The sequence below is a fragment of the Amblyraja radiata genome, chromosome 15, assembly GCF_010909765.2.
Source record: "Amblyraja radiata isolate CabotCenter1 chromosome 15, sAmbRad1.1.pri, whole genome shotgun sequence".
NCBI lineage: Eukaryota > Metazoa > Chordata > Chondrichthyes > Rajiformes > Rajidae > Amblyraja > Amblyraja radiata.
Window position 1 is genome coordinate 49,636,293 of NC_045970.1, and position 20,231 is coordinate 49,656,523.

Here is a 20,231-nt window from a genome sequence, read left to right on the forward strand (position 1 = left end):
TCCCGTGCGGTTCCCGGAGGTTTTTGTCAGTCTCCCTACCTGCTTCCACTACCTGCAACCTCCGGCAACCACCTGCAGCCTCCGGGAATGGCATGGAAACCTTGGGTGGGGCGCAAAGTCTCCAGAGGTTTCCGTTCAGGTTTCCTAAGTGGGACAGGGGCATTAGTCACTGAGGTTCCCAACGGAGGGTTTGCAACTGAGGCAGAAACGATGTCAACATTCAAGATTAGACTGGCTGGGGAAAGAGGTGGGTATGGTGTGAGGAATGCGGGACTGATGCGGGCAAATGTGATTTCGCATTCCTGCAGAAAGTCAACACAACTTGTGCTAAATGGAAAATAGACACACTGGTAGTAACTCAGCGGGACAGGCAATGGGTGACGTTTCGGGTCGAGACCCTTCCTCAGACTACAGCTTTTCTTGTCTATCTTCAGTTTAAACCAGCATCTGCAGTTCCTTCTTACACATTGGCCTTTTGCCATAGTTTTATTCCAGAATACTTCAAATTTGAAATGAGTTGTGTCATTTTCAGAAATGTAGCATGGAGAAGTTCAAGTCACCCTTGCTTTCCCTCTCTCTCCCTTGCATTTCCTTATAAGGTCATGTGATAGGAGCAGAATTATGCCATTCGGCCCATCAAGTCTACCCCACCATTCAATCATGGCTGATCTATCTCTCCCTCTCAACCCCATTCTCCTCCCCACAACCCCTGATGCCTGTACTAATCGAGAATCTATCTATCTCTGCCTTAAAAATATCCATTGTCGGCCTCCACAGCCTTTTGTGGCAAAGAAAACCCTCTGACAACGCTCCACGCTCTGACTAAAGACTAAACTCACCACTCTCTGAAATTCCTCCTCATCTCCTTCCTAAAGGAACGTCCTTTAATTCAGAGGCTGTGACCTCTAGTCCTAGACTCTCCCACTGGTGGGAACATCCTCTGCGCATCCACTGTGATAATGTGTGTTTCCTCCGGGTGCTCCGGTTTCCACCCACATCCCAAAGGCGTGCGGGTGTGCGGGTTAATTGGCTTGGTATAAATGTAAAAAATTGTCCCGAGTGTCGGACAGTGTTAATGTGCGGGGATCGCTGGTCGGCGCGGACTCGACGGGCCGAAGGGCCTGTTTCCGCCCTGGATCAGTAAACTAAACTAAAAGATGACTACTCTTGAAGCTTTGTTACGAGTTGGGAACTTCATTGTGATCCCAGACCTGTAGTCAGGAACGAACCGGGGTCTCTGGTGCCGTGACCCGTGACAGCTCATCCCCTACACCTTGTTGAACGGCTGCAAAGTCACAGCGCCAGAGACCCGGGTTCGATCCTGACCTCGGGTGCTGTCTGTACAGAGTTTATACATTCTCCCCGTGACCGCATTGGTTTTCTCTGGGTGCTCCGTTTTCCTCCCATACTTCAAAGACGTGCAGGTTTGTCGATTAATTGACTTCAGTAAAATCGTAAAATTAAAAATTGTCCATAGTGCATAGGATAGTTCTAGTGTACGGGCGATCGCTGGTCGGCACGGACTCAGTGGGCCGAAGGGCCTGTTTCCGCGCAGTATCTCTAACGTCTAAAGTCTAAAGTGGATGACCAAAGTCATTGAACATGACTTAAAAATGGGGTCAACCTTTATTAGATTAAAAGGCACATCGATGTTAATTGTAAATCCTATTGTCCATGGATACAAAATTGAAAATGCCATCTTCATCACTATCGTTACCATCGTTCACAAGTTTATTTGCCACGATGGAGACTCTATTTCAAAGGCACTTTGCGACTCTAAAGAGCTTTGAGATATTTTGAGGTCATCGAGAATACTGATTAGCGTAAACTCTACGATTAATTCCTTTATCCCGTATTTACAAATTATTATCTTCAGGAATGTACGGAAATGAGTGTGAGGAAAAATTATAAAACATACCTGAACAGAAACAGGTCTGACAGGCCACTCAAAATCGTTCAAAATCAGAGGGCGGTGGAGGCAGGTTCAATGGATGCTTTCAAGAGAGAGCTAGATAGGGCTCTTAAAAATAGCGGAGTCAGGGGATATGGGGAGAAGGCAGGAACGGGGTACTTGATTGGGGATGATCAGCCATGATCACATTGAATGGCGGTGCTGGCTCGAAGGGCCGAATGGCCTCCTCCTGCACCTATTGTCTATTGTTCTACACATCACAGCAACTCCGCAACTTCAATGGTCAAATAGAAACAAGGAACTGCAGACACTGTTTCACCAGGGGAAGTCACAAGGACGTTGCCAGGCTGGACTCGAGGGTATGAGCAATAGAGAGAGGCTGAGTAGGCTGGGACTCTATTCCTTGGAGCGCAGGTGGATGAGTGGTGTATAGAATCATGAGAGGATTAGATCGGATAAATACACACAGTCTCTTGTCCAGAATAAGGGAATCGACAACCGGAGCACTCAGGTTTAAGTTGTTTAAGAAAGAACTGCAGATGCTGGAAAAATGGAAGGTAGACAAAAATGCTGCGGGTGAAGCAGCATCTATGGAGCGAAGGAGTAGGTGACGTTTTGGGTCGAGACACTTCTTCAGACTGATCAGTCTGATTCATATCACCTATTCCTTCGCTCCATAGATGCTGCCTCACCTGCTGAGTTTCTCCAGCATTTTTTGTCTACCTAAGCTTTAAGTTGAGGGGGGAAGGATTCAATAGGAACCTGAGGGTAACTTTTTTTACACAAAGGGTGATGGGTGTCTAGAACGAGCTGCTGGAAGAGATAGTTGAGGCAGGGACTATCGCAACGTTTAAAAAACATTTAGACAGGTACATGGATAGGACAGGTTTAGAGGGATGTGAGCCAATCACAAGTAGGTGCGACTGGTGTAGATGGGACATGTTGGTCGCTGAGGGCAGGTTGGGCAGGTTGGGCCGAAGGGCCTGTTTCCATGCTGTATCACTCTATGCTGGTTAACAAAACAAGTCACAAATTGCTGGAGTAACACAGAGGGTCAGGCAGCAACCCTGGAGAACGTGGATCTTAATTGGGGAATTGAGAGCCTGGGACCACGTCTGGCCCTTTGTGTGTTTAGTTTAGTTTAGTTTAGAGATACAGCGCAGAAACGGGCCCTTCGACCCACCGAGCCTGCACCTACCAGCGATCCCCGCACACCAACACTATCCTGCACACGCTAGCGACAATTTTACATTCATACCAAGCCAATTAATCTACAAACCCGCATGTCTTTGGAGTGTGGGAGGGAACCGAAGATCTCGGAGAAAACCCACGCGGGTCACGGGGAGAACGTACTGACAAGCACTCGTGGCCGGGATTCAACCCGGGTCTCTGGCGCTGCAAGGAGGCAGCTCTACCGCTGCGCCACCGTGCCACACTACGTCGGGGGGGGGGGGGGGGAGGGGGGGCGGGGAGGGCAAGACACACAGATCACAGAACAGTTCCGGAGCTGAGGAGCTCCCCCTTGGGTCTCTCCGCCTCGTCGCTATTGGCTGCGGCGTGGCCGGCGGCGGTGGTCTCCGTCCTGCCCGCCGTGTACGTGCTGCTTCTCGTCATGCGGAAGCTCATCGCCTTCGTTAACTCCAGGTGATCGTGCCGACTGTACTGGACAAACGGGCAGCACCGGAACGCCTTCTTGAAGCCGATGCGAAATCTGGGAGATGGCAGTGGAATTGTGTTTTAGTAACGTGGTTGAGTCTTACAGCTGAGTCACGCTGCTCCCAACTTGCCCACCCCCCACCAAGGTGCCCCATCAATGCTAGCCCCACTTGCCCTTCGGCCCAACTCATCCATGCCAACCAAGGTCCCCCACCCATGTTAACCCCACTTGCCCATTTGGCCCAACTGGGCCAGTATTCACTGGAGTTTCAAAGAATGAGGGGGGACCACATTGAAATGTACAGAATAATGAAAGGCTTGGGTAGAGTGGTTCAAAGGTATTTTATTGTCACTGTACTAATTAAGGTACAGTGAAACTGGAGAGGATGTTTCCACTAGTGGGAGAGTCCAGGACTAGAGGTCATAGCCTCAGAATTAATGGACGTTCTTTTTGGAAGAAGATGTGTAGGAATTTCTTTAGTCAGAGGGTGGTGAATCTGTGGAGACTAAGTCAGTGAATATAGTTAAGGCAGAGATAGATACATTCTTGATTAATACGGGTGTCATGTGTTATGGGGAGAAGGCAGAAGAATAGGGTTAAGAGGGAGAGATAGAGAGAATGGTGGAGAAGACTTGATGGGCCGAATGGCCTAACTTTACTCCTATCACTTATGTTCTACTTATGAAATTGCCCACACCGACCAAGTTGTCCCAGCTAAGCTAGTCCCACTCGCCTGCGTTTGATGCCATAAAAGGCCTGGATAGAGTGGATGTGGAGAGGATGTTTCCACTCGTGGGAGAGTCTAGGACCAGAGGGCACAGCCTCAGATAAAAGGGTGCAATTTAAGAAAGGAGATGAGGAAGAATTTCTTTAGTAAAGATGGTGCTGAATCTGTGCTATTCCTTGCCACAGAAGGCGGTGGAGTCCAAGTCATTGGCTATTTTTTAAGGTGGGGATTCTTGATTAGTACGGGTGCTAGGGGTTATGGGGAGAAGGCAGGAGAATGGGGTTGAGAGGGAAAGATTGATCAGCCATGATTGAATGGCGGAGTAGACTTGTTGGGCCTTATGAACTCATGAGGTAGACTATGGTGAAAACATGGCCTCTGCCTGTTTGTAGTCCAGTGTAGATTATTCACTACTTTTGTACCAGTCTGCCAATTTTTATGAATTATGTATTTGGACCACTGCACTTTTCAGTTGAGTTTAGTTTATTGTCACGTGTACCGAGGTACAGTGAAAAGCTTTTGCTGCGTGCTAACCAGTCAGCAGAAAGACAATACATGATTACAATCCACCCATTCACAGTGTGTAGATAAGGGAATAACGTTTAGTGCAAGGTAAAGCCAGCAAAGTCCGATCAAGGACAGTCCGAGGGTCACCAATGAGGTAGATGGTAGTTCAACACTGCTCTCTGGTTGTGGTAGGATGATTCAGCTGCCTGATAACAGCTGGGAAGAAACAGTCCCTGAATCTGGAGGTGTGCGTTTTCACACTTCTGTACCTTTTGCCCGATGGGAGAGGGGAGAAGAGGGAGTGGCCAGGGTGCGACTCGTCCTTGATTACGCTGCTGGCCTTGCCGAGGCAGCGTGAGGTGTAAACGGAGTCAATGGAAGGGAGGTTGGGTTTGTGTGATGGTCTAGGCTGCATCCACAATTTGCTGCAATTTTTGGGGGTCTTGGATGGAGCTGTTCCCAAACCAAGCCGTGATGCATCCCTGATAAAATGAGTCTGGTTTCCCTCTCCCCCTGACTCTCAGTCTGAAGAAGAGTCTCGACCCGAAACGTCACCCATTCCTTCTCTCCAGAGATGCTGCCTGTCCCGCTGAGTTACTCCAGCATTTGGTGCCTATCTACAGTGTAGAACCAGCATCTGCAGTTGCTTCCTAAACTAAACCTCAGCCTGACGGTGGTGGAGGCCCAGGACAGGAAGGTCGACGTGGGAATGGGGAGGGGTGGAGAACTCAGCAGTATCGGGCAGTATCTCCGGAGAGAAGGTGAAAACGAGAAGCTGGTGCGACTTGAAAGGGGGAGGGATGGAGAGAGAGGGAATGTCGCACCTGGAGTATTGTGTGCAGTTTTGTTCTCCTAATTTGAGGAAGGACATTCTTGCTATTGAGGGAGTGCAGCGTAGGTTCACCAGCTTAATTCCCGGGATGGCGGGACTGTCATATGATGAAAGAATGGGTCGACTGGGCTTGTATTCACTGGAATTTCGATGAGAGGGGATCTTATAGAAACATATAAAATTCTTAAGGGATTGGACAGGCTAGATGCAGGAAAGATGTTCCTCATGTTGGAGGGAGTCGAGAACCCCAGTTTAAGAATAAGGGGTAGGCCATTTAGGACTGAGATGAGGAAAAACTTTTTCACCCGGAGAGTTGTGAATCTGTGGAATTCTCTGCCACAGAAGGCAGTGGAGGGCAATTCACTGGATGTTTTCCAGAGAGAGTTAACGGCCCACTTGGGCGTCATTTGTGAGACATCATTTACGTGTCACGACGCGCACGTGATGGCGCGAATGGCGTGCATTAGGCACGCATGGTGCGTAGTGATGTAGGCAGTAACGCGCGATCGCGCGCGGCGCCCCAGATTCACAAAATCTTCGCGCGCCACCTGTGTGACGCGCAAATGGCGCCCAAGTGGGCCAGGCCCTTTAGATTTAGCTCTTAGGGCTAACGGGATCTAAAGATGTGGGGTGAAAGCAGGAACGGGGTACTGATTTTGGATGATCAGCCATGATCATATTGAATGGCGGTGCTGGCCCACTGAATGGCCTACTCCTGTACCTATTTACTATGTTTCAGACTCACCGGTTATTGAGGCAACAATAGATGATGGGGTTGGACATGGTGGAGCTCATCGCCAGCCAGAATATCCCCAGGTACACCTGCTGGATGTAGGTGTTGAAGTAGATGTCCAGGCTGAAGCTGCCGAGGATGAAATACAAGTGATAGGGCAGCCAGCAAACTGCGAAGGTCAGCACCACCACTATCATCATCTTGACCACCTGCAATAAAGCCAAGAGTCGTGCGGTGAAGGAACTGCAGATGCTGCTTCAACCCGTAGATAGACAGACGCAAAAAGCTGCAGCGGCTCAGTGGGACAGGCAGCATCTCGAGACAGAGAGAGAAGGAATGAGTGACGTTTTGGGTCGAGACCCTTCCTCAGACAAAGCAAAGAGTTCATGTTCATAACTCTTTTAAGGCCATTTTTAATAAGGCCATTCGCCCCATCAAGTCTAGGTTAATTGTAGGCTAATTGACTTCTGCAAACTGTAACGTGTCCCTAGCGTGTAGGACAGCGTCCCTTCACTACCTCCAGTTTAAATTCCAGTTGGAATAATTTGGAGGACCAAGAAACCAAGAACCAAGAGTGAACGTGGTGATCGCTGGTCGGCGCGGACTTAGTGGACCAAGTGTTTGCGCGCTGTATTTCTAAAGTCTAATATAAAGGAGGCAGTTGAGGCAGTTACTGTCACATTGTTTAAGAAACATTTAGACAGGTACATGGATAGGACAGGTTTAGAGGGATATGGGCCAAAAGGCAGGCTAGTATAGATGGAGCATGTTGGTCAGCAGGGGCAAGTTGGGCCGAAGGGCCTGTTTCCACGCTGTATCACTCCGCATGATTCAATGGGGGGTCTGGGCTTGTGAAAGAGACAGTCACTGTTTTCACGAACGATTACTAACACAGAATGCCATCAATGTAACAACATTGCAGGGAACTAAATAGATGCCTGCTGACCTATTGCCAGGGCTGTTCAAAGAGAAAATGAAGTTAGGCTTGTTTATGGGTGATATTCAGTCAACCATTGATTTGATTTGACTTGACAAATGGCCCAGTTTCACAGCAAACAACGTCTATTTACCTAGCAGAGTCTGTTTAAACAGCAGAAGCAATCAGGAGCTTGGTTAAAATATGTCCAAGATCTGGAGGAAACTTGATGGGCCGAATGGCCTAATTCTACTCCTATCATTTATGATGATAGTATGATCAAATTTGTGACCAAGGCACGAGGAATTTTCCCGCAAAATGCAGAAAGGTTATGAAAGCATCTTAGGCACTGTTACTAGTCTGAAGATAGGTCCCGACCTGAAATGTCACCTCCAGAGATTCTCCAGAGATGCTGCCTTTGGACTTTATTTTAGACATTGGTGACACAGCACGGAAACAGGCCTTTCGGCCCACTGTGTCCGTGCTGGCCAGCGATCACCCCGTAATCAATAGGCACAATTATTTACAATGTTACTGAAGCCAATTAACCTCCAACACCGCACGTCTTTGGAGTGCGGGAGGAAACCGGGGAAAACTCACGCAGGTCACGGGAAGAACGTACAAACCTGGGTCTCAAAGGCAACAACTCTGCCATTGTTTTACTTTTTTGTTATCTAATAAACAAGACATTCAACATCTACATCACTGACCTGTCGAGATACTCCAGCACTTTGTGTTTTTTTGTTTGTTTTTTTTGTTGCAAACCAGCATCTGCAGTTCCCTGTGTCTGCAGAACCATGGCGGCACCGTGGCATGGCAGTAGAGTTACTGCCTCACAGCGCCAGAGACCCAGGTTCGATCCTGACCATGGGTGTTTGTCTGCACGGAGTTTGTACCTTCTCCCCGTGACCCGCATTGAAGGTGGAATCTCACATAGATAGGGTGGTAAAGAAAGCTTTTGGTGTGCTAGCCTTTATAAATCAGAGCATTGAGTATAGAAGCTGGGATGTAATGTTAAAATTGTACAAGGCATTGGTGAGACCAAATCTGGAGTATGGTGTACAATTTTGGTCGCCCAATTATAGGAAGGATGTCAACAAAATAGAGAGAGTACAGAGGAGATTTACTAGAATGTTGCCTGGGTTTCAACAACTAAGTTACAGAGAAAGGTTGAATAAGCTAGGTCTTTATTCTCTGGAACGCAGAAGGTTAAGGGGGGACTTGACAGAGGTCTTTAAAATGATGAGAGGGATAGACAGAGTTGATGTGGACAAGCTTTTCCCTTTGAGAATAGGGAAGATTCAAACAAGAGGACATGACTTCAGAATTAAGGGACAGAAGTTTAGGGGTAACATGAGGGGGAACTTCTTTACTCAGAGAGTGGTAGCGGTGTGGAATGAGCTTCCAGTGGAAGTGGTGGAGGCAGGTTCGTTGGTATCATTTAAAAATAAATTGGATAGGCATATGGATGAGAAGGGAATGGAGGGTTATGGTATGAGTGCAGGCAGGGAAAATAATTGTTCGGCACGGACTTGTAGGGCCGAGATGGCCTGTTTCCGTGCTGTAATTGTTATATGGTTATATGGTTATCTCCGGGACCTCCGGTTTCTTCCCACTGTCCAAAGACGTGCAGGTTTGTAGACACAAAATGCTGGAGTAACTCAGCGGGTGAGGCAGCATCTTTGGAGAGAAGGAATGGGCGACGTTTCGGGTCGAGACCCTTCTCGAACACTAGTACTATCTTACACACACTAGAGACCCTTCTCGACCCGAAACGTCGCCCATTCCTTCTCTCCAAAGATGCTGCCTCACCTGCTGAGTTACTCCAGCATTTTGTGTCTACCTTCGATTTAAACCAACATCTGAAGTTCTCTCTTACAGGTTTGTCGGCTAATGTGTCATCTTGTAAAATTGTAAATGGTCTCTAGTGTGTGTAAGGTAGTACTAGTGTGCGGTGATCGCTGGTCGACGCAGACAGGATGGGCCGAAGGGCCTGTTTCCGCGCTGTACCCTCTGAAAAGCTAAAACCAAACTGCCTTGTGTCTGCGTATGGATGAGGATGCAATACATATCCCTCTACAAACAAAGTAGGTTTTTTGCTACAGACCTTCCGTTTTGCTTTCAGCTGCTCGTGATATCGCCGCGTTGTGTCGCCAGGTATTGCGCTGGCCCACAGTGTTATCCCCACCCTGGTGTAGGTCACCCCCATCACCATCAGTGGCATTAGGTAGATCAACGCGATCACCACGAGCTGGTACCTGCGACGCACCGCGATCAAAAGAGACAACAAACGTCATAAGTCATAAGTTGTTGGGGCAGAATTAGGCCATTCGGCCCATCGATGCAACTGCCATTCAATCACAGCTGATTTTTGATTAGACAATAGACAATAGGCAAAAGGTGCAGGGCCCTTCGAGCCAGCACCGCCATTCAATGTGATCATGGATGATCATCCCCAATCAGTACCCCGTTCCTGCCTTCTCCCCACATCCCCTGATTCCGCTATCTTTAAGAGCCCTATCTAGCTTTAAGAGCCCTATCTAGTACAGGTGTCTGGGGTTATGGGGAGAAGACAGGAGAATGAGGTTAGGAATGAGAGTTAGATCAGCCATGATTGAATGGCAGAGTAGACTTGATGGGCCGAATGGCCTAATTCTACTCCTATCACTTGTAACCTTGTGATCTATCTCTCCCTCTCAACCCCATTCTCCTGCCTTCTCCCCATAACCCCTGACACTCGTACTAATCAATAATCTATCAATCTCCACCTTATTGACGGCCTCTACAGTCGTCTGCGGCAATTAATCAATTCCACAGATTCACCACACTCTGACAAAATAAATTCCTCCTCGTCCCCTGTCTACATCGTAAGTCCTTTTATTCTGTGGCTGTGGCCTCTGGTCCTAGACTCTCCCACCAGTGGAAACATCCTCTCCATTCCCCGTCTCTCTCCAGGCCTTTCACCATTTCCCCCCCCCCCAATCCTTCTAAGCTCCAGCGAGTGAGTACAGGCCCAGTGCCGTCAAACGGAATCTGAACGTTTGCTCCACAACGTTTGTCGTTACATGAAGTCGAACTCTGGCGATGGAGGAAGGACCCTGGGAACGGTCGGTAGTAAACGAAGAATCTAATTTGGGCGGCGCAGCGGTAGAGTTACTGCCTCACAGCACCGGAGACCCAGGTTCGATCCTGACTACGGGTGCTGTCTGTACGGGGTTGGTACGTTCTCACTGTGACCTGCGTGGGTTTTCTCCGGGTGCCCGGGTTTCCTTCCACCTTACAAAGACGTGCAGGTTTGTACGTTAATTGACTTCTGTAAATTGTGCATAGTGTGTAGGATAGGACCAGTGTACCGGGTGACCGCAGGTCGGCACGGACTCAGTGGGCCGAAGGGCCTGTTTCCATGCTGTATCTAGAGAATTTTATGGAAAAAAAACCTGATTCATTCCCATGTTTTTGGGCCAGTTTTAAGGAAGGTTGCAAATCACAAACACTCGAATGACGTACATGTTTGTAGATTAATCGGCTTTGGTATGTTGTAAAAACTATCCCTAGAGTGGGTAGGTTAGTGTTCAGGGTGATCGCGGGTCGCCACGGATTCGGTGGGCCGAAGGGTCTGTTTCCATATCTCTAAAGCTGCTATGTATCTCTAAAGTCTAAAGTCCAATTTAGAGAATATATTTACAGAAGACAATTTACGAGGATGTTGCAGGGACTAGAGGGTGTGAGCTAAAGGTTGAGTAGGCTGGGTCTCTATTCCTTGGAGCGCAGGAGGATGCGGGGTGATCTTATGGAGGTGTATAAAATCATGTGATGAATAGATCATGTAGATGCACAGAGTCTCTTGCCCAGAGTAGGGGAATCGAGGACCAGAGGACATAGGTTTAAAGTGAAGGGGAAAAGATTTAATAGGAATCTGAGAGGTAGCTTTTTCACACAAAGGGTGGTGGGTGTATGGAACAAGCTGCCAGAGGATACACAAAATTGCTGGGGAAACTCAGCGGGTGCAGCAGCATCTATGGAGCGAAGGAAATAGGCGACGTTTCGGGCCGAAACCCTTCTTCAGACTGATGGGGGGTGGGGAAAGAAAGAAGGGAAAAGGGAGGAGGAGGAGGAGCCCGAGGGCGGGCGGATGGGAGGGTGGGAGGAGACAGCTAGAGGGTTAAGGAAGGGGAGGAGACAGCAAGGGCTAGCCAAATTGGGAGAATTCAATGTTAATGCCATAAGGACGCAAGGACCCCAGACGGAATATGAGGTGCTGTTCCTCCAATTTCCGCTGTTGCTCACTCTGGCAATGGAGGAGACCCAGGACAGAGAGGTCGGATTGGGAATGGGGGGGGGGAGTTGAAGTGCTGAGCCACCGGGAGGTCAGGTAGGTTATTGCGGACTGAGCGGAGGTGTTCGGCGAAACGATCGCCCAACCTACGCTTGGTCTCACCGATGTAAATCAGCTGACATCTAGAGCAGCGGATGCAGTAGATGAGGTTGGAGGAGATACAGGTGAACCTTTGTCGCACCTGGAACGACTGCTTGGGACCTTGAATGGAGTCGAGGGGGGAGGTGAAGGGACAGGTGTTGCATTTCTTGCGGTTGCAACGGAAAGTGCCCGGGGAGGGGGTGGTGCGGGAGGGAAGGGAAGAATTGACGAGGGAGTTGCGGAGGGAGCGGTCTTTGCGGAAGGCAGACATGGGGGGAGATGGGAAGATGTGGCGAGTGGTGGGGTCACGTTGGAGGTGGCGGAAATGGCGGAGGATTATGTGTTGTATTTGCCGGCTGGTGGGGTGAAAGGTGAGGACCAGAGGGACTCTGCCCTTGTTGCGTGTGCGGGGATGGGGAGAGAGAGCAGTGTTACGGGGTATGGATGAGACCCTGGTGTGAGCCTCATCTATGGTGGCGGAGGGGAATCCCCGTTCCCTGAAGAACGAGGACATTTCCGATGCCCTGGTATGAAATGTCTCATCCTGGGAACAGATGCGGCGTAGGCGGAGGAATTGGGAGTAGGGGATGGAGTCTTTACAGGGGGCAGGGTGGGAAGACGTGTAGTCCAGATAGCCATGTGAGTCAGTGGGTTTGTAATGTATGTCGGTCAGGAGTCTGTCCCCTGCGATGGAGATGGTGAGGTCAAGGAATGGTAGGGAAGTGTCGGAAATCGTCCAGGTGTATTGGAGTGCCGGATGGAAGTTGGTGGTGAAGTGGATGAAGTCAGTCAGTTGTGTGTGGGTGCAGGAGGTGGCACCAAAGCAGTCGTCAATGTAGCGGAGGTAGAGGTCGGGGATGGGGCCCTGGTATGCCTCGAACAAGGATTGTTCAACGTACCCGACAAAGAGGCAGGCGTAGCTGGGGCCCATGCGTGTGCCCATAGCTACGCCTTGTGTTTGGAGGAAATGGGAGGAGTCAAATGTAAAGTTATTGAGGGTGAGGACCAACTCCGCTAAGCGGAGGAGAGTGTCAGTGGCTGGGTATGGGTTGCTCCTCTGGTCGAGGAAGAACCGGAGGGCTCTGAGGCCATCCTGGTGGGGGATGGAGGTGTAGAGTGACCGGACATCCATGGTGAAGATGAGGGGGTGAGGGCCCAGAGAGTGGAATGCGTGGAGGTGGCGGAGGGTGTCTGAGGTGTCTAGAACATAGGTGGGGAGGGATTTGACCAGGGGGGATAGGATGGAGTCAAGGTATGTGGAGATGAGTTCTGTGGGGCACGAACAAGCAGAGACAATGGGTCTGCCGGGAGAGCCGGGTTTGTGGATTTTGGGGAGAAGGTAAAAACGGGCCGTGCGGGGCTGGGGAACGATGAGTTTGGAGGCTTGGTCAGGTAGGGCGTGGGAATTGATGAAGTCGGTGATGGTGCTAGAAATGGTGGCCTGGTGCTCGTCAGTGGGGTCATGGTCCAAGGGTAAGTAGGAGGAGGTGTCCGAGAGTTGGCGCGTGGCCTCAGCTTTGTAGAGATCGGCGCGCCAGACTACCACGGCACCTCCCTTGTCGGCTGGTTTGATGACCCAGTCTGGGTTTTTGCGGAGTGATTCGATGGCAGTGCGTTCAGAGGGGGAAAGATTGGAGTGAGACAGGGGAGTGGAGAAGTTGAGGCGGTTGACGTCGCGGCGGCAGTTCTGAATGAAGAGTTGAGGCTGGGACTAACCCAACGTTTAAAAAAATGGTTAGACAGGTACACAGATAGGACAGGTTTGGAGGGAAATGGACCAAACGCAGGCAGGTGGGACTAGTGTAGCTGGGACATGTTGGCCAGTGTGGGCTAGTTGGGCCGAAGGGCCTGTTTCCACACTGTATCACTCTATCACTCTATGACTATTAACCTACAGACCTGCACGTCTTTGGGATGTGGGTGGAAGCCGGAGCACCCGGAGAAAACCCACGTGGTCACGGGGAGAACGAACAGACTCCACACAGACAGCACCCGAGGTCGGGATCGAACCGGGAGTTTTCCCTGTGCTCCCACTTGCCTCAGGTGTCACACTGGTTGCAAACAATATGCATTACATTCATTCCATCAACATTTGAAGGACTGCATCACATGCATCACTGCAGTCTGGGTTTGCCCAACATTATACAAAGGGGTGGCCCAGCGGTAGAGTTTCTGCCTCATAGCGCCAGAGACCCGGGTTCGATCCCGACCACAAGTGCTACCTGAGCGGAGTTTATGCATTCTCCCTGGGACCATGTGGGTTTTCCTCCGGGTGCTCTGGTTTCCTCCCAAAGACGTGCATGTTTTGTCGGTTAATTATTATTTTGTTCAGTTTAGTTTTCGATACAACGTTTAAAACAGGCCCTTCGGCCCACTGAGTCCATGCCGACCATCGATAACGGGTATTGTTTACGAAGGAGCTGCGGATGCTGGAAAATCGAAGGTGGACAAAAATGCTGGAGAAACTCAGCGGGTGAGGCAGCAGCTATGGAGCGAAGGAAATAGGCAACGTTTCGGGTCGAGACCCTTCTTCAGACTGAAGAAGGGTCTCGACCCGAAACGTTGCCTATTTCCCTCGCTCCATCGATAACGGGTACACTAGTTCCACGCTATCCAATCCCACACACACTAGGGACAATTTACAGAAGACAATTAAACAACAAACCTGCACGTCTTTGGAGTGTGGGAGGAAACCGGAGCGCCGGGAGAAAAGCCACGCAGGTCACGGGGAGAACGTGCAAACTCCACACAGACAGTACCCGGTGGTCAGGATCGAACCCGGGTCTCTGGCGCTGTGAGGCAGCAACTCTACCGCTGAATGCGCCCGTGAAACCATGAAACGTTAACTTTGGAGAGCACCCCACAATATCGAAGTGGTCACGAATCTCGCTGTAGAAACAGCACGGGGATGGCGGGGAAGCGAGAGGCAGCTCCTTACTTACGTCAGTTGGTGTTTCCCTCCAACGTCTCCGGGCCAGTCCACGTTGCAGATTATTCTGTTGCCCATGTGCTCGATACGAGCGTAAAAACACTGCGGGAATGCCAGAGCCAGGGCCAGCAGCCATATAACACATATCACCAGCTTGGTCATGCTGGAAGACAGTCTTGGCTTCAGAGGGTAGATGATGGCAATGTACCTGCATGGTCAACCACATACACATTATATATAGCACATCACTGGCTTCCCTTCCCACCATCCAAACTGTATTACACACAATTGCACTTGAGGATGCTAGCAGCATAGAAAATACACGCAGCAGTCGGCCATTCGGCCCCTTCGAGCCAGCACCACCATTCAATATGATCATGGCTGATCATCCAAAATCCGTACCCCGTTCCTGTTTTCTCCCCGCATCCCTTGATTCCACTCGTGGGAGGAGACAGGGGTATTGTGAGCAATTTTGGGCACCATATCTGAGGAAGGATGTGCTGGCTCTGGAGAGGGAGGGTCCAGAGGAGGTTTACAAGAATGATCCCAGGAATGAGTGGGTTAACCTGTGATGAGCCGTTTGTCGGCACTGGGCCTGTACTCGCTGGAGCTTAGAAGGATGAGGGGGTACCTCATTGAAACATACGGAATGGTGAAAGGCTTGGATCGAGTGGATGTGGAGAGGATGTTTCCACTAGTGGGAGAGTCCTGGACTAGAGGTCATAGCCTTAGAATTAAAGGACGTTCTTTTAGGAAGGAGCTGAGGAGGAATTTCTTTAGTCAGAGGGTGGTGAATCTGTGGGATTCTTTGCCACAGAAGGCTGTGGAGGGCAAGTCAGTGGATATATTTAAGGCAGAGATAGATAGCCTCTTGATTAGTTTGGGTGTCAGAGGTTATGGGGATAAGGCAGGAGAATGGGGTGAGGAGGGGGAGGTAGATCAGCCATGATTGAATGGTGGAGTAGACTTGATGGGCTGAATGGCCTAATTCTATCCTATCACTTATGATACTACCAGTAATGTCATCTTGTGTGCAGTTTTGGTCTCCCAATTTGAGGAAGGACATTCTTGTTATTGAGGGAGTGCAGCGTAGGTTCACCAGGTTAATTCCCAGGATGGCGGGACTGACATATGATGAAAGAATGGATCGACTGTGCTTATATTCACTGGAATTTAGAAGGACGAGAGGGGATCTTATAGAAACATATTAAATTCTCAAGGGATTGGACAGGCTAGATGCAGGAAACATGTTCCCCATGTTGGGGGAAGTCCAGAACCAGGGGTCACAATTTAAGAATAAGAATAGGACTGAGATGAAGGAAAACCTTTTCACCCAGAGAGTTGTGAATCTGTGGCATATTCTGCCACAGAAGGCAGTGGAGGTCAATAAGTAAGTTTACTGGCCAAGTATTCACATACAAGGAATTTGCCGTGGCGCTCCGCCCACAAGTAACAACATGACATACAGTGACAGTTACGAATGACTCTGAAAACACTAAACATTAATAATAATAAAACATTAATGATAAAACACCATTGATCAAGCTTGTGAACCAACAAAATACCAGATCAAAGGGAGGCTACAGATTTTTGGTTATTGAGTAGAGCAACTACTCGTGGATAAAAGCTGTTTTTATGTCTGGCTGTGGCCGCTTTGACAGTCCGGAGTCGCCTTCCAGAGGGAAGTGATTCAAAGAGTTTGTGGCCAGGGTGAAAGGGGTCAGTTCACTGGATATACTCAAGAGAGAGTTCGATATACATTAGCTCTGAGGGCTAACGGAATCAAGGGATATGGGGAGAAAGCAGAAACAGGGTACTGATTTTGGATGATCAGCCCTGATCATATGGAATGGCGTTGCTGGCTAGAAGGGCCGAATGGCCTACTCCTGCACCTTTATCCTATGTTTAAGTCTAAATTGAACCGTTTCTGCTTCCCCAACTAATGGCACTGCAAGAGTTACAGGAACTGAAACTAATTTCTCCCACACAGGTTTTTGAGCCATGTATTGAATTCTCTGTACATATTGGCACTGGGATAATATACACATGACTCAGGTTAAGATCACCTTTGAAGTTCAGCATTATAATTTGGCCTGCGATCGCCCATATTCCTTCAGCAAAACTTCATGCTAATAAATTCATGAGTTCCTAGGAGCAGAATTAGGCCATTCAGCCCATCAAGTCCACTCCGCCATTCAATCATGGCTGGTCTATCTTCTCCTCTCAACCCCATTCTCCTGCCTTCGCCCCATAGCCGCTGACACCTGTACTAATGAAGAATATGTCAATCTCCGCCTTAGAAATATCCACTAACTTGTCCTCCACAGCTGCCTGTGGCAAAGAATTCCACAAATTCACCACCCTCTGACTAAAGAAATTCCTCCTCATCTCCTTTCTAAAGGTACGTCCTTTTATTCTGAGGCTGTGGCCTCTGGTTCTGGCCCTTAACAATCTTATATGTTTCAATGAGATACCCTCTCATCCTTCTAAACTCCAGTGTGTACAAGCCCAGCCGCTCCATTCTCTCAGTATACGACAGTCCCGCCATCCCGGGAATTAACCTTGTAAACCTACGCTGCACCCCCTCAATAGCAAGAATGCCCTTCCTCAAATAAGATCAGCCGTGATTGAAATGCTGCCATTCGGCCCAACTCTGCTGCTACCCTACGCTGCACTCCCTCGATAGCAAGAGTGCCCTTCCACAAATAGATCAGCCGTGATGGAAACGCTGCCATTCGGCCCATCTCTGCTGCTACCCCTGGTGGCCTCACCTGTCCAGGGCGATGGCGGTCATGGAGTAGATGCTGGCGAAGACGGCGGTGATGGGGAGAAAGTTCTGGAAGCGGCAGTAGTGGAGGCCGAAGTACCAGTCGTTGTGGGCCGCGTAGATGAAGTTGAAGGCAGCGTTGAAGGCGGCCATGGAGCCGTCAGCCACTGCCAGGTTCACCAGGAAGTAGTTGGTGACGGTGCGCATGGGCCGGTGGGCCAGGATGATCCAGATCACCGTGATGTTGCCGCCCAGCGCAGTCAGCACCACCAGCGAGTACGCCAGCGCCCACAGGCACACCTGCCACGCCGGCTGGGCAAACATGTTGCCCAGGGTGAGGTTGGCAACCAGCGCCGTGCCGTTCTGCCCGGCCTCCATGGCCACCGACCCACCCGATGGGACTTGCCGGTCCACGCTATCTTCTCCTCTCGCCGAGGGTCCCACTGTGGCTTGTGCCCGTAAAAGCCTGGTCTCTCGACTCTCACAGACACGATCTCACACAGGTTGGGTGGAATCGTGAGAGGAATAGATCGGGTAGTCTCTTGCCCAGAACAGGGGAATCGAGGACCATGTTACAGGAAATATGTCGTCAAGCTGGAAAGGGCAGTTCAAATCAAGTCAAGTCACTTTTATTTCTATACCACGTTTAAAAAACAACTCTCATTGGCCAAAGTGCTTTACATTGGTATAAGAATAGTATAACATACAACAGTGGTTCATAGATTAAGTACATACATCACTACATACATGTAGCCCTCGCTCAGAGGACGTCAAGAAAGGCTTGGGAGTAAAGATGAGTTTTAAGTCTCGACTTAAAGGAGTCGATGGAGGGGGCAGTTCTGATGGGACGAGGGATGCTGTTCCACAGACTAGGAGCTGCAACCGCAAAGGCGCGGTCGCCCCTGAGCTTATGCCTAGACCGCGGGATGTTCAGTAACCCCAAGTCGGCCGATCTGAGGGACCTGGAGGTGGTGTGGTGGGTAAGCAGACTTTTGATATAGGTGGGGGCGAGCCAATTGAGGGCTTTGTAGACATAAAGGAGGATCTTGAAATGTATTCGGAACCGCACAGAGAGCCAGTGGAGAGAGGCCAGGGTCGGGGTGATGTGGTCCCATTTATCGGTTGCCCGTCGGGAGTCTCGCTGCGGCGTTTTGGACCAGTTGCAGGCGGGACAGGGAAGATTGGCTGATGCCAGTGTAGAGGGAGTTGCAGAGTAACTACAACAGTTACAAAACAGGGGGGTACAGAGAAGATTTACGAGGATGTTGCCAGGACTAGAGGGTCTGGGCTATAGGAAGAGATTGAGCAGGCTGGGACTACTCCTTGGAGCGCACGGGGATCTTAGAAACATAGAAACATAGAAATTAGGTGCAGGAGTAGGCCATTCGGCCTTTCGAGCCTGCACCGCCATTCAATATGATCATGGCTGATCATCCAACTCAGTATCCCGTACCTGCCTTCTCTCCATACCCTCTGATCCCCCTTAGCCACAAAGGCCACATCTAACTCCCTCTTAAATATAGCCAATGAACTGGCCTCGACTACCCTCTGTGGCAGAGAGTTCCAGAGATTCACCACTCTCTGTGTGAAAAAAGTTCTTCTCATCGCGGTTTTAAAGGATTTCCCCCTTATCCTTAAGCTGTGACCCCTTGTCCTGAACTTCCCCAACATCGGGAGCAATCTTCCTGCATCTAGCCTGTCCAACCCCTTAAGAATTTTATAAGTTTCTATAAGATCCCCTCTCAATCTCCTAAATTCTAGAGAGTATAAACCAGTCTATCCAGTCTTTCTTCATGAGACAGTCCTGACATCCCAGGAATCAGTCTGGTGAACCTTCTCTGCACTCCCTCTATGGCAATAATGTCCTTCCTCAGATTTGGAGACCAAAACTGTACGCAATACTCCAGGTGTGGTCTCACCAAGACCCTGTCCAACTGCAGTAGAACCTCCCTGTTCTTATACTCAAATCCTTTTGCTATGAAAGTTAACATACCATTCGCTTTCTTCACTGCCTGCTGCACCTGCATGCCTACTTTCAATGACTGGTGTACCATGACACCCAGGTCTCGCTGCATCTCCCCTTTTCCTAGTCGGCCACCATTTAGATAATAGTCTGCTTTCCTGTTTTTGCCACCAAAATGGATAACCTCACATTTATCCACATTATACTGCATCTGCCAAACATTTGCCCACTCACCCAGCCTATCCAAGTCACCTTGCAGTCTCCTAGCATCCTCCTCACAGCTAACACTGCCCCCAGCTTAGTGTCATCCGCAAACTTGGAGATATTGCCTTCAATTCCCTCATCCAGATCATTAATATATATTGTAAATAGCTGGGGTCCCAGCACTGAGCCTTGCGGTACCCCACTAGTCACTGCCTGCCATTGTGAAAAGGACCCGTTTACTCCTACTCTTTGCTTCCTGTTTGCCAGCCAGTTCTCTATCCACATCAATACTGAACCCCCAATGCCGTGTGCTTTAAGTTTGTATACTAATCTCTTATGTGGGACCTTGTCGAAAGCCTTCTGGAAGTCCAGATACATCACATCCACTGGTTCTCCCCTATCCACGCTACTAGTTACATCCTCGAAAAATTCTATAAGATTCGTCAGACATGATTTACCTTTTGTAAATCCATGCTGACTTTGTCCAATGATTTCACCACTTTCCAAATGTGCTGCTATCCCATCTTTAATAACTGACTCTAGCAGTTTCCCCACTACCGATGTTAGACTAACTGGTCTGTAATTCCCCGTTTTCTCTCTCCATCCCTTCTTAAAAAGTGGGGTTACGTTTGCTACCCGCCAATCCTCAGGCACTACTCCAGAATCT

General features: G+C 49.5%; 1 protein-coding gene across 1 annotated transcript; it reads right to left on the minus strand.

The window, feature by feature from the left end:
* Positions 1–3,392: 3,392 nt before the first annotated feature.
* Positions 3,393–17,848, minus strand: LOC116981377 (substance-P receptor-like). The gene is made up of 5 exons (XM_033034408.1): positions 17,402–17,848; positions 14,644–14,838; positions 9,392–9,542; positions 6,381–6,577; positions 3,393–3,623 (listed from the first exon to the last, which is right to left on the minus strand). The coding sequence occupies exons 1-5, from the start codon at positions 17,773–17,775 to the stop codon at positions 3,401–3,403; spliced, it is 1,140 nt and encodes a 379-aa protein (XP_032890299.1). The 5' UTR covers positions 17,776–17,848; the 3' UTR covers positions 3,393–3,400.
* Positions 17,849–20,231: the final 2,383 nt, after the last annotated feature.